This window comes from Narcine bancroftii, chromosome 3 (assembly GCF_036971445.1).
Source record: "Narcine bancroftii isolate sNarBan1 chromosome 3, sNarBan1.hap1, whole genome shotgun sequence".
NCBI classification, from domain to species: domain Eukaryota; kingdom Metazoa; phylum Chordata; class Chondrichthyes; order Torpediniformes; family Narcinidae; genus Narcine; species Narcine bancroftii.
In genome coordinates, this window is record NC_091471.1 from 72,042,333 (window position 1) to 72,054,740 (window position 12,408).

Genomic DNA, 12,408 nt, shown 5'->3' on the forward strand with positions numbered 1-12,408 from the left:
GGTTGGGTGAGACAAGAACTAGAAGACGCGAGTTAAGTATGAACATTAAATGTTGAAGGGGAACATGAGGTGGAACTTCTTTACTCAGAAGGTGGTGATAGTGTAGATTAAGCTGTCAGTGAAAGTGGTACCCAAGAGTTCAAATTCAACATTGAAGAGAAATTTTGATGGGACGGGTTTGGAAGATGCAGGACAATGGGACTTGGCAGAATAATAGTTTTGCACTGACTAGATGGGCCAGTGAGCCTGTTTTCATGCTTCATCAGAAAGCTTGTTCTCGTTAAACTGAAATAGCACTGGTGATGACACCTTCCATCACTTTACTGATGATTACGATTAATCAGTAATTAGTCCAATTGGATTTCCCCTAATTCTGCAAAAAGGTTATGTGGACTAATTTTCTCAATTGTCAGGAAGATGTTAATTTTGTATCTATACTGGAATAGCTGGGCTTTATGCTTTCAAAATGCTGGTGGTTTTGGAAAAACAGGATGTCTTCAGAAATTAAATTAACTAAAAAGCAAAGTTTTCCAAGAAATATGGCAAGACAGAAAAAGACAAGCAGAAATAACAGGGAGGAAAAGAGACAAAGCAATAGACAATAGACAATAGGAGAGGGTAGTGTAGCAAGAAGATGAAAGATGAACTTGGGAAAAGAAAGAGGAAGAAGGAGGGGGGGTCACAGCATACAACTTCAGGGCCCAAGAAATACAGCAAAGGGCTAATCTTCAAATAGCTGATATAAGGCACAAGAACTATGCCCACAGCACTATATGATGTGATGAAAGGATCAAAATGGAACCTTGAGTTGAACAACTGCAAATAAAGATCATCCACAAACCAGCTCCGACTGTTCAATTAATTAAGTTCCATAATTACATTGTGGAGAACAAGAATCATTTCCCATATCTTGAATCGTGTCAGCTCAGCCTTTGGCTGTTTAAGGGAAAAGAGCTCTAAATATCTTAACTTTCAAACATGACACAAAATATGGTTTACCAGGCATCTCTGATCCTTACCCTTTGGTATGGTTCTAAAACTTAATCACCAGATATTTTAAAGCACTATGAAGATACGACCACAAACACTTCCACAAAGAGAAAACAGAGATGCAAGAGGAACTCAGCAGGTCACACAAAGTCCATAGGAGGTAAAGATATATAATTGATGCTTTGGGTCTGAGCCCATCTTCAAGATAAGCTGGCACTTGAATTAAAAGGGCTGGGGAAGTTAACAACAAAGTGGATAAAGTCGACAAGCTCATCATGAGCTCAAGCATGAGGCAGCACCACAATAATAATTGATGTAGTCGAGGAAGGGCTGAGAAGTCTTGCCTGTGCAAGTCTGTAGTATAGCCCAGGAGGGAACCCATGCATACCGCTTTGACTTGGAGAAAGTGGGATGAGTCAAAGGAGAAGTTATTGAGAGTGAGGACTAGTTCTGTCAGACAGAGGAGGGTGATAAGTTTTTTTTAAATATTTTTTTCTTTAACTTTAAGGTGAAAGGAGTGGTAATTCTGGTGTATATTATTTTGCTATTTTAGTTATAGAACGAAGGGAATAATGGTGAAAGTTATAAATTGAATTGTACAATTCTTAATGAGGCTTGAATTTTGTTTGTGGTTTATGCTCCATTTGTTGAAGATATAGATTTCCTTGTAGATGTGTTTTTATTATTTGGATATCTGAATTTTAACATAATGATTGGGGATATTTAAATGTGGTATTGGAGCTTTTATTGGATAATTATTCAAGAGAAAAAGGGAAAAATGGTGGAAGAGTACTAAAATTGAATTGTACAATGTTTAATGAGGTTTGAATTTTGTTTTAAGATGGTGGTTTATGTGACTAATATGATGATAGATGCGAAGTTAGTTGATATTTGGTGAAGGTTTATCTCTATAGAGAAAGTTTTTTTTTCATCTTTTTTTTCTCATGCTACAATTTTTTTTAAAGAATTGTTTATTGTTTAAGAATTTTTGATAGACAATGTTACTAACTTTACTAATTTTTTATATTATGTTTGAGTTAAATATATGTTTCATCTTAACTCTGTTAAATATATGCATTTAAGTTTGATTTAAATATGTTTTTTAAGTCTGATATCTTAGTATTAATTACTTTTCATTTTGTTAGTATTTTAATCGGTTATGTTTTTGTTTTTTTTTTGTAAGTGGGTTTTTTTCTCACATATATTATTAACTTTATTAATTCTTCACTCTTTATTTTGGGGGGAAAGGGGGGGTTGGACTAATTTGAGTTGGGTTATTAATGTGTAATAATTATTGGGGAGGGTATAGTTTATTTAGATTACTGATACTGTATTGTAATTTTATTATTTTGTTCTTAATTTTTTTTAATGTAATTCTATATGTTATTCATGTTATAAAATCTTAAATAAAGTTTAAAAAAAAGACAGAGGAGGGTGGTGGAGGATGGAGTGGAGGGGTGTGTTGTCGATAAACAAAGGAGTTTGAGGGCTTTGCAATGGGGGAATGAAGGTGTATAGTGATTGGATATCCATGGTAATGATGAGGCAGTCGAGTTCAGGGAACTGGAAGTTGTTGAAGTGATGGAAGGCATGTGAGTTATCACAGGTGTAGTTTGGGAGGGGTTGAACTGGGAAGAGGGGACACAGAATAAGGTAGGCAGATACTAGTTTAGTGGGGAAGGAGCCAGAGGAAATTATGGATTTGTTGGGACAAATGAGTTTGTGGATCTTGGGTTGGAAGTAGAACCGGGAAGTGAGAGGTTGGGAAATAACGAGGTTCGAGGCCATGTGAGGGAAATGATTGGAAGTCACCCTAAAGAGACAGTTTGATGAGCTTTAGTGGAGACCTGTTGGAGGGGTAAGCAAGAGGTGAAGGTGGAGCCTGAGAGTTGCAGTTTGGCTTCAGCCAGATTGAGGTCAGTGTGCCTGACCACAACAGTGCCACCCTTGTCTACAGGTTCGATGGCGAGGTTGGAATTAATACAAAGAGGGTGGATGGCATGGCATTCTGAAGGGGTGAGATTGGAATGAGTGAGGGGAGTAGTGAACTTGAGACAGTTGATATCTGGGCAGCAGTTGGAAATATAAAGGTCCGGAACAAGGTAGCCAAGAGGAGCAATAAGGATTATGGTGGCAGAAGGGCTCTTTGGTGGGGGTTGGAGAATCTTGGTTATTGAAGTGGGCACAGAGATAGAGCCAAAGGAAGAAGAGTCGGCATCATAGCATGTACGGAACTCGTTGAGAAGTGGATGGGGGTGGGGGGGGGAAACTGGACCAAAGATGAACATTCTACTGACTTTAGAGCGTTCCATCTCAGAGAGGGGAAGGTAGGAGGGGATGGGGATGGTAAAGACCAGGGAGGGGTTGGAGGGGGGAGTTCAACAGGGTGTTGGATGGAAGGAGGGGAAGGGGGAGGAGAATGGTGTGGATCAGGAGGTGGAAGGGGATCCAAGACAGAGGGAAAAGAGGAGGATGGTGAGGGACCAGGGTGAGTTTGGATCACAGGCTCAGTCCTGTGGTGCCCTATTTAGTGTGCCCACAAATACAAATCAAGTGCCTGATTCCAGCTATCTGAAGGATAGCCATTTGCAAACATCAGCATTCTTTCCTCAGTCAGCATCCTTTCCAATGCCTGACGTCAAACTTCTGAAATTCTGAGCAGCGTGGCAAAAAATTACCAGCTTGATAGAGCAAAAATGCTTTCCAAGACTAAAAAAGTACAATATGTCAATCAAATAGTGTGGTTTGATGCCCATGACCAGTGAAAATGAGAAGGAACATTTAAGGTGGCAGTGACATGCGTGAGTCCATTCATTTGGGGTGCAAAAAAGCACACAACTCCCAAACAAATCATGTTAAGCACTTCCAAAAACCTTTGACAGATTCTGCTGACCCCAGAGTGGCCTCATTCAAAATCCCAGAGCAAAATGCAAGCATGTGGGGACATTATATGTAAGCATCATCCAGTCCTCAGAACTATCATCCTTGAATCTGAAATTCTGCCCAAGAAGACATGAAACTATCCAAAGGCTTGTTTTATTTACAGGAGTAACTTACCGACTAAAGTTAGTAATTGATTCCTTGTTGTTTCTCAAGAGAGCAAAAGCTTGTCCTTGATATAAAAATGCACTCGCCATCCATAAAATATAATTGAGGGTTTCTTTCTTTATTGCACTATGTGCTTGTGACTCACTGAAGAAGTCTGAAAAGGAACTCTGGCAAACCATGTTAATTTCAGTCTTTTTGAAACAATCTTTAGGCAACCATTCATTAACTCTAATCTCAAACGTTAGCTTTTCTGAAAGTAAACTTGACATTTTGCAGGTAATTTCCTCACAAATAGTGATGACATCATTATATCTCTGACATTGTAAAAGAGCCACAGCTGCTTCCAAATAGATTTCAGGAATTCGAGGAACCGTGTAGTCTGTTACAAGAAATACCTAGGAAAGATTCAATACCACAATGAATATACAAGCTCAGACAAAACAATGGGACAGCATGGTTGGTGTAGCAGTTAGTGCAACGCCGTTAGAGCGCCAGCGATTGGGAATGGGGTTTGAATCTCACGCTGTCTTTAAGGAGTTGGTACCTTCTCCCCGTGTCTGCGTGTGTTTTCCCCAGGGGATCCTGTTTCCTCCCACTGCTCAAAACGTACTAGGGTGTAAGATTAATTAAGCAGCATGGACTCGTGGGCTAAAAAGGGCTTGAAATTTAAAATTTAATGCAAGATAAAATCATCCCAGGCCAATCGTACCCATGTTCCACCACTCACCTCTTCTCACCAGAAAGGAAATACAAACATAGAGAGATGAAGATTAGAGAAAAGTAAAAAATAGTTCAGGAGATGGGCAGAGAGTAAATAGAGAAAAACAACAGTACATGGCAGGAACAATAGTACCAATTCACCCCCGAGATGATCGCAGGGCTTCTTGTTCTGCTGCAAGTGCAGTGTTCAATCCCAGCCATCACAGTGACTTCTCTTCACACTTCCCACATCCTGATTCGACTCATACAGCTGTCCATAAATTCCCAGTTGTAACACATGGCTGTCACTGTGATTCCACCTCCTCTAAAGTTATTTCTCCTCATTTCATCCCAGCTTGACTCCAACAGCCAAAATAGCCTCCACCTTCAACACCAAAAGGAACCTCTGACCACCCTCCCTTCCTACCAAGTTCCCAAATGCATTACTCATTTGCATCCTGTCTTTGACTTGCATTTAAATTCCTCTGCCCATCCAAATCCAACATCTGGTGCGCATTTGTTCATTAACCCTCATTGATCCAAAACCTATTTGGCTTCTAAGTCCTCAGCCTTGCCAATCATCTTTCTTCACTATCTCACCAACTTCTATACAATTCTAAAGTCGACTGCTCCCAAGATCAATGTAACTACTTTAAAATATGCCAACTCAATGTTACCCAGACACAAATGCAATTTTGAATTTAATTTCTCTTCAGCACTTTCAATTTTGTTCCCTCTTCCCTCCAATCCCAACTTGCTCTGCCCATCATCCTCACCCTCTCTTCATTTTTGATTTTTCAACTCTCTTCATCATCCCATTCTCATCCATTGCCTTGAGTTACATTCAACAGTTTAACTGGTTCCGCCTCTGTTGGCACCTTCACAGAATTTTGTACTATTTTTGTAACCTTGGATTTTCGTCCATCCTGGTGCTATCCCATCATTCCTCCCTCTCCAACAAACTTTTCTCTCATTTCTGATTTTGCTCTATTTTCTTCCATAAGTTCACCAGAAACTAATCTCTCCCCATGCAGCCTGAAAACTTGTGCCACTGGTCTTCCACCTCCTCCTTATCCTTGACCCTATCTGTGCCTCCCTATCAATCTCCAACACATTCTGCCATCTCCCTCCAATTCAGAACTTTCTTATCCTTAAATGCATTGACCTTGTCCCACCCAGTTAACTTTACTTGATCAAGATCCACTGCCACATGGACAAAAATTATGAAACATGAATTGGAATAAAGTCTGATGGTATAATCAATCACAATTGCACATTTTGAAATCAAAATTTGACACCCAATCCTCTTCAACAGGAACTTTTACATTTAAATTCATGAGCCCCTGCTGCCCAATGACACCCATGTGACAAATTAACCGACCAAACCCATACATTTTTGGAATGTGGGAGAAAACCAGAGCAGCCAGAGGAAACTCATGCGGGGAGAACATACAGATAGCAGCGGGATTCAAACCCAAGTCATTGATAATAATGTTACGTTAACTGCTACGCTAACCGTGCCTCCCAAACTTGATCAAAAAGATATTTAGAAACATTTTACAAGACCAATAATTTTTCTGGCCACTCACTTCCTGTTGTGATTCTTCAAAAAATGAAGCCAGTAGATCAAGGTAATGTTCTGCTGCCTCTTCAGTTCTAAACAAAGTAATACTATAGTTAAATTGCAGAAAATAAAAATGAATCTAAAAATTGTTAAAATAAAGCTGTTCAAGTCTTAAGATAAAGAAACATTATCAAGGAAGCTCAGTATCTGAATTCAATGTCTGAGAGGATTCATGTGGGGGAGAGGAACAAATAAATCACCAATCAAATCCCAGAATTGTGTCTGATTATCTAATTTAAACTAAGATATTACTATTGGCCTCAGTATTCCTGGGCGACGATAAGAAAATCAGTCAGGATTGTAGCTTCAGATCATGTGATTACCTTTACTGTGCTGTGTGAACCTTTATTAATTTAAAAAGGATGTAGACAGATCCATTTTTAAACACATGAAGGATCCAAGTTCAGACATGTATAATTATAGCTTCGTCAGGAATCAAAGATACCTGATGCCCAAGGAACTGTAAATCTTCAATTAGTCAATTCTTCATGACAGGAAAACAGGAAAGCAGAAAAAATATAATTTTGATATCAGGTTTCAATTCTGGATAATATTTACAAAGCACAGAAATCAACCTTTGGCCCACCATTACCATGTCAACCATTAAGTGCCGATCTAAATTGATCTCATTTATCTGCACTTGGTCCACAGCCTTCAATGCTTTGACAATTGAAATGTTTGTCTGTATGGTTCTTAAATGATGTGAAGTTCTCTGCCTCTAGTGACTCCCTCAAGTCATGCATTCAGATTCCAAATACTCTCTAGACGAATAAAGATCGATCTCAGTTCCTCTCCAGATTCCCAAACGTATGTTCTACAGTTTTAAATACCACTAATATTTGGAAAGGTTTCTGACCCTCTACCTACTCAACATTTTATACAACTTTGCCAAGTTCATCTGATTATCCTCAGCTCCAAGGAGAACAAACCGAGCCTCTCCATTCTTGGGATTTCTCACCTTTCTTTTTACAGAAAGATGCGTGGAAGTCATATTCCATCAACTCTTGGAATGTGGTAGGTATTGCCTCAGCTGGCATTAAATACCTATCCCGAATTGTCCTGAGGTAATGGATTACCTTCCTGAATCAGTACAATCATTTGTTTTCCAAATGGAGTCAAGAAAATGGAAATTTTGCCTACCTTCCTATCTGAAGATACCTTCTTGCAAGGGAATGTTTCACATATACTTGGTTTACATTAGCCAACAGATGACATGTTGCAGGAATCCGAACCAGTTGTTCAGGTTTGATCAGAATCTGAGGTTCAACGTGATTGGCATCCTTATATTGATCCCAACTTTCCAAAGCCTAGAAAAGCAACAATAGCACATTTGCATTTCAATTCGCTAGTGTCAAGTAAAAAGAAAACTTGTTTTAAAGTTGGAACATGGAGATATGTATTTAATAGGCATACAAAATAGATCGCGAATAGAAAGGCTGGGCAAATGATGGGTCAGAAAACACCTGTTTATCACTTTTCTTCTCTCTGGCTTGGCTTCAGGGATGAAGATTAATAGGGGTAATGTCCACGTCAGCTGCAGGCTCGTTTGTGGCTGACAAGTCCGATGTGGGACAGGCAGACACGGTTGCAGCGGTTGCAAGGGAAAATTGGTTGGTTGGGGTTGGGTGTTGGGTTTTTCCTCCTTTGTCTTTTGTCAGTGAGGTGGGCTCTGCGGTCTTCTTCAAAGGATGTTGCTGCCTCCAAACTGTGAGGCGCAAAGATGCACGGTTTGAGGCGATATCAGCCCACTGGCGGTGGTCAATGTGGCAGGCACCAAGAGATTTCTTTAGGCAGTCCTTGTACCTCTTCTTTGGTGCACCTCTGTCTCGGTGGCCAGTGGAGAGCTCGCCATATAACATGATCTTGGGAAGGCGATGGTCCTCCATTCTGGAGACGTGACCTACCCAGCACAGTTGGATCTTCAGCAGCATGGATTCGATGCTGTCGGCCTCTGCCATCTCGAGTACTTCGATGTTGGTGATGAAGTCGCTCCAATGAATGTTGAGGATGGAGCGGAGACAACGCTGGTGGAAGCGTTCTAGGAGCCGTAGGTGATGCCGGTAGAGACAACAGACTCACCAAGGCAAATAGCGCCTTTGGAAGACTACACAAGAGTCTGGAAAAACATCCAACTGAAAAACCTCACAAAGATTAGCGTATACAGAGCCGCTGTCATACCCACACTCCTCTTCGGCTCCGAATCATGGGTCCTCTACCAGCATCACCTACAGCTCTCTGTTTATCACTAACACATGGTAAATCTGCACCTGCCTTTGGTGACTGATATTATTGCCATACATTCCCATGTTACATGATGACAGTGTCTCACACCTTATAACAAAAAAAGCAAGCAAAATTATCACTCTTAACTCACTCCTGATTAAACCAATGAATTAAAAAAGCAACTGGTAGATGGCAAAACTATCAAGCTTAGCCAGATGTTAAATTGGTCAAATATGGAAGTTTTGAAAAAGATGCAATTATAAATCTATTCAAATACACAGGAATAATGAGAGTCTGTGGAACTCAGTGTCTTATTTATAAGAATCAAAATAGAAAATTAGCAGTTACTAAGACAAGCCTGTCACGATAAAAAAAAAACCTTTATCCAGGACATTTTCAATTTACAATATTCTGTAGCCTAGTGCGGCTCTTAGAAAAGACAAGTGCAAAAATAAATAGAATCAGACAAACCATGTTACCATGAATAAATCCAAAGAATATATCCAAGCGTTACCATTAATTTGTGCAAAAGAACCTGATGGGCAGAAACAATGAGATATTTTATGAAGCAGACCAACATTTGCTTCACTTCAATGCTTCAGAAGAAACAATGATGCCAAGAAACATTCAGATGCCTAGTTACCTGTCTGAAACAATACCATAAACTTACTCTTTTCCATTTTTAGCTGTCCCCTTTCTCTTCCAAGCTGCTTCCATTCATCCCCCACCCTTCCCTTCACATCTTTGTCCTTTTTCTCACAGATCCCCAGCACACAACCCCCCCCCCCACCCCCCACCCTGCAAAACCAAGTTCCATCTGGTCCAAACTGTCTTTCACCTCTTACCTGACAACTTCCATTATCTCATCATTGTCACCTTCTCTACTTATAAAATTCCAGCACTGGTAGTCTTCATCTTCACCCTTCTTCAGCCATCTCCAAACCCACCCTGGATGACTCATTGTCCTTCATCTGACCCTTTTTTCCTTGCCTCTCTCTCCCTTTATCTGGTAGCTGCCAATCAACTGCCTCAATTTCCCCATCTATCCATCATCATTCACCCCTTTCCTGGTTTACTAATTCCCTATTGGTCCCCATTCTCATTATACTGCCTATCTCCCCTAGCCAGCCTCAATCTCGATGAAGGATTCCCATCTGAAACATTGACAATTTTTTTTCTCCCATGGGTATCAAGTTCTTCCTGCACGTCACTTTTTTGCTCCAGATCCCAGCATCTGCAGTCTCCTGTATGTCTGCACTTTTCTTGTGTTTATAATCAGTGCATAGTAACCGCTGTTCATAAAATAAAACATATAATTGAAACTACCTTTACAATATCGATGGCTTTCTTTATAATTATAAATCCTCCCTTTGGTCCACCAAGTGCACGCCAACTATGAAGCATTTAATTACAACAATCCTACACAAATCCCATTTTATTCTCCCGATTTTCCCATCAACTCCTAAGATTCTAATTAAAATATCAACCTGGATGTCTTTGGGATGTCAGAGAAAACTAAGGCACTCAGAGGAAACCTATATAATCACAGTGAAAATGTGCAAACTCCACACAATAAACATTCAAAGGTTATAATTAAATCTGGGTTGCTGGAGCTGTGGGACATTAAGTGTTTGATGCATAAATGACCTTCGTAGCACTTGTGCGGAGAGCTACCTTATTCAAGATTCCATTCATAAAAAAAATCATGAACAGACAAAATGAAATGTTTTTATTAATTCTTAAAACAGAATAAGAGCTAACTTTAGATTTGAACTGAAGGATTGATACTTTCGAAATGCACATACACTAGCCAGTGGACCCCAAAACCCAGCAGCAATATTCACCAAGAAAAATGGTTACTTAAACAAAAGTTGCTTTTAATTATCTTTAAACATGAAAACAGAATCACACTTTAACATATCACTGTTGACTTAACTAACCTAACTTAACCCCCTTCTAATTCTAAGCGCATGTGTATGTAATGTGTGTGTAAGATCAGAAATGTTATTTGATTCACAGTCCAATCTCACTTCTCATTCCTCCAAGTTCACTGGTTGCAAGCAATTCTTATACTGTGCACAGAATTTAATATTTATAAAGTTCACCAGGCTTTAGTGCTTGAAAGGTACATGGTTACTGCACAGGAAGGTTCTTGTCAGTTTTCAGAGAGAGATTTGTTGTGTGCTGGACATCCAGCCACTAAAGTGTCTTGTCGAAGAAACTTGTCCCCTCAGGGTCCTCCAGATGATCACCTCTTTCTTTCAGTTAACCACAGAGTGCCTTTTCTGTTTCTTTTATTTCAAGTGAAACATTAGACAGCCTGCCCTCTCCTCTTGCATGAACTACAAGGGCTTTGATCAGGCTGAACTAAGCACTCACAACCCGTCTTCTAAATAGGGTTTTCCCACAAGTTTATCCTGTTCCAGTCCCAGTTGCTGCTGCTGACTGTAAAACTGTAGAACTGATCTCTGTCTCTCTCTGAGAGAAAAGCCTGTTTAACTCTTTCTGCTTGCAAAAACCATATGACCCTCCTAGAACAGCAAGTTATACTCCAGACAGAATGCAGATCCAACAAGTTCTTTCACCTGTTGCCTTTTTGTAAACAACAATCCATTAGTGAAGTCTCTTGGGCACTCTACAAAGCTTTTGCAAAGACTGTTGGCCCCAACATGTCAAGATTGAGCAGAGCTCCAGAATTTTAAATAAGATCTGTTTCAAAGTGTTTGTATGTGACCTACACTAAAAAAAAACCTTTCCCAATGTATCTCCCAAAAACATATCTATATTCTGTCACAGCCCTTTCCTATTTCTTTTAAATGGAATTGATTTTTAACCTGTAAATTGGTGGTCCTGCTCATATGCTAACTTCGAGATCTGTAATAAAGAAATTTTTCTCACTGTCCATCTCAATTGCTGCTTCCTACAAATTTTAATGGCAATAATTTAGTGTGCAAGGATCTTTTCCAGAGTGGTATACTGTATTGTGTGTTGCATCAAATTTTGTTTGATAACACACTGTGTACCCCACTGAGAAATTGGCTGTAGATTCCATACATTTAATTAAATATTTAAAAATAAATAATAATCACATGATTAAGTGCAATGCAAAATCTAACCATATCTCTTTTTTAATGCACCAAAAGGATTTGAATCATTTCAGTGATATGCTTCATCACTTAATGGAAATATGCAAATGGTTGCCATCAGCATTACTGAATCTTCACCGACAAATCAATTTAGCCCATGATTTTGGAAGAGTCATCCAAAAGACATCAACACCTGAAACAAATTCTGTCCATCAGAATGCACACATTTCATTGGTTTCAGCCCCTTAGAAATGTAAGTAACAAAATTAGAACTCACTACAGTGAGATGATTAAGGGCCTCAAGTTCAGCTTCCACCATCTCCAGCTGTCGATAGATCATAGCAGCATGGTACAATGCAGGAAGGCAGCGGATGTCCAATTGAAGTGCCCATCTGAAATATAGCAAGCCAGTTTGTGGTTTGCCCTAAAACAGATAAAAAAAATTTAAATGCACAATTTTTGCATATATGCAATATTCTTATTAAATATTTAAAAACTATTGCTCAATATCTTAATCAAGTTTATTGAAATATAGCTGCATAAATACTTCGTTTGTTGCTAAATTCATACTATATTTTCAAGTAAATTACAACAGGACTAAATGCTAGTGTAACCTTTGAAAAAGACAGCTTGAATCCAATTTAACCATTCAAAGAGGATAGTTTCAATTCAGCTATGCCACGAGTGCAGCTCTCGCTCAAAGTTGAATCAAAATGTGCATTATGTAAATTATGTGGT

General features: G+C 39.3%; 1 protein-coding gene and 1 long non-coding RNA gene across 4 annotated transcripts in view; one reads left to right on the forward strand and one right to left on the reverse strand.

Annotated features, from left to right (window-relative positions):
- Nucleotides 1-12,408, reverse strand: part of fancg (FA complementation group G) — a 95,985-nt gene that overhangs the window by 44,257 nt on the left and 39,320 nt on the right. For all 3 annotated transcript variants that reach the window (XM_069924262.1, XM_069924263.1, XM_069924264.1), the window contains exons 7-10: nucleotides 11,948-12,094; nucleotides 7,502-7,668; nucleotides 6,327-6,393; nucleotides 4,048-4,433 (exon numbers count right to left, since the gene is read on the reverse strand). In XM_069924262.1, the coding sequence (XP_069780363.1) occupies nucleotides 4,048-4,433; nucleotides 6,327-6,393; nucleotides 7,502-7,668; nucleotides 11,948-12,094 (767 nt within the window). The remainder of the gene's footprint in view (nucleotides 1-4,047; nucleotides 4,434-6,326; nucleotides 6,394-7,501; nucleotides 7,669-11,947; nucleotides 12,095-12,408) is intronic.
- LOC138757250 (uncharacterized) overlaps nucleotides 1-12,408 on the forward strand; it is a 124,787-nt gene that overhangs the window by 2,648 nt on the left and 109,731 nt on the right. The window contains exon 2 of the long non-coding RNA XR_011353458.1: nucleotides 1,052-1,150. This is a non-coding gene — a long non-coding RNA (uncharacterized lncRNA). The remainder of the gene's footprint in view (nucleotides 1-1,051; nucleotides 1,151-12,408) is intronic.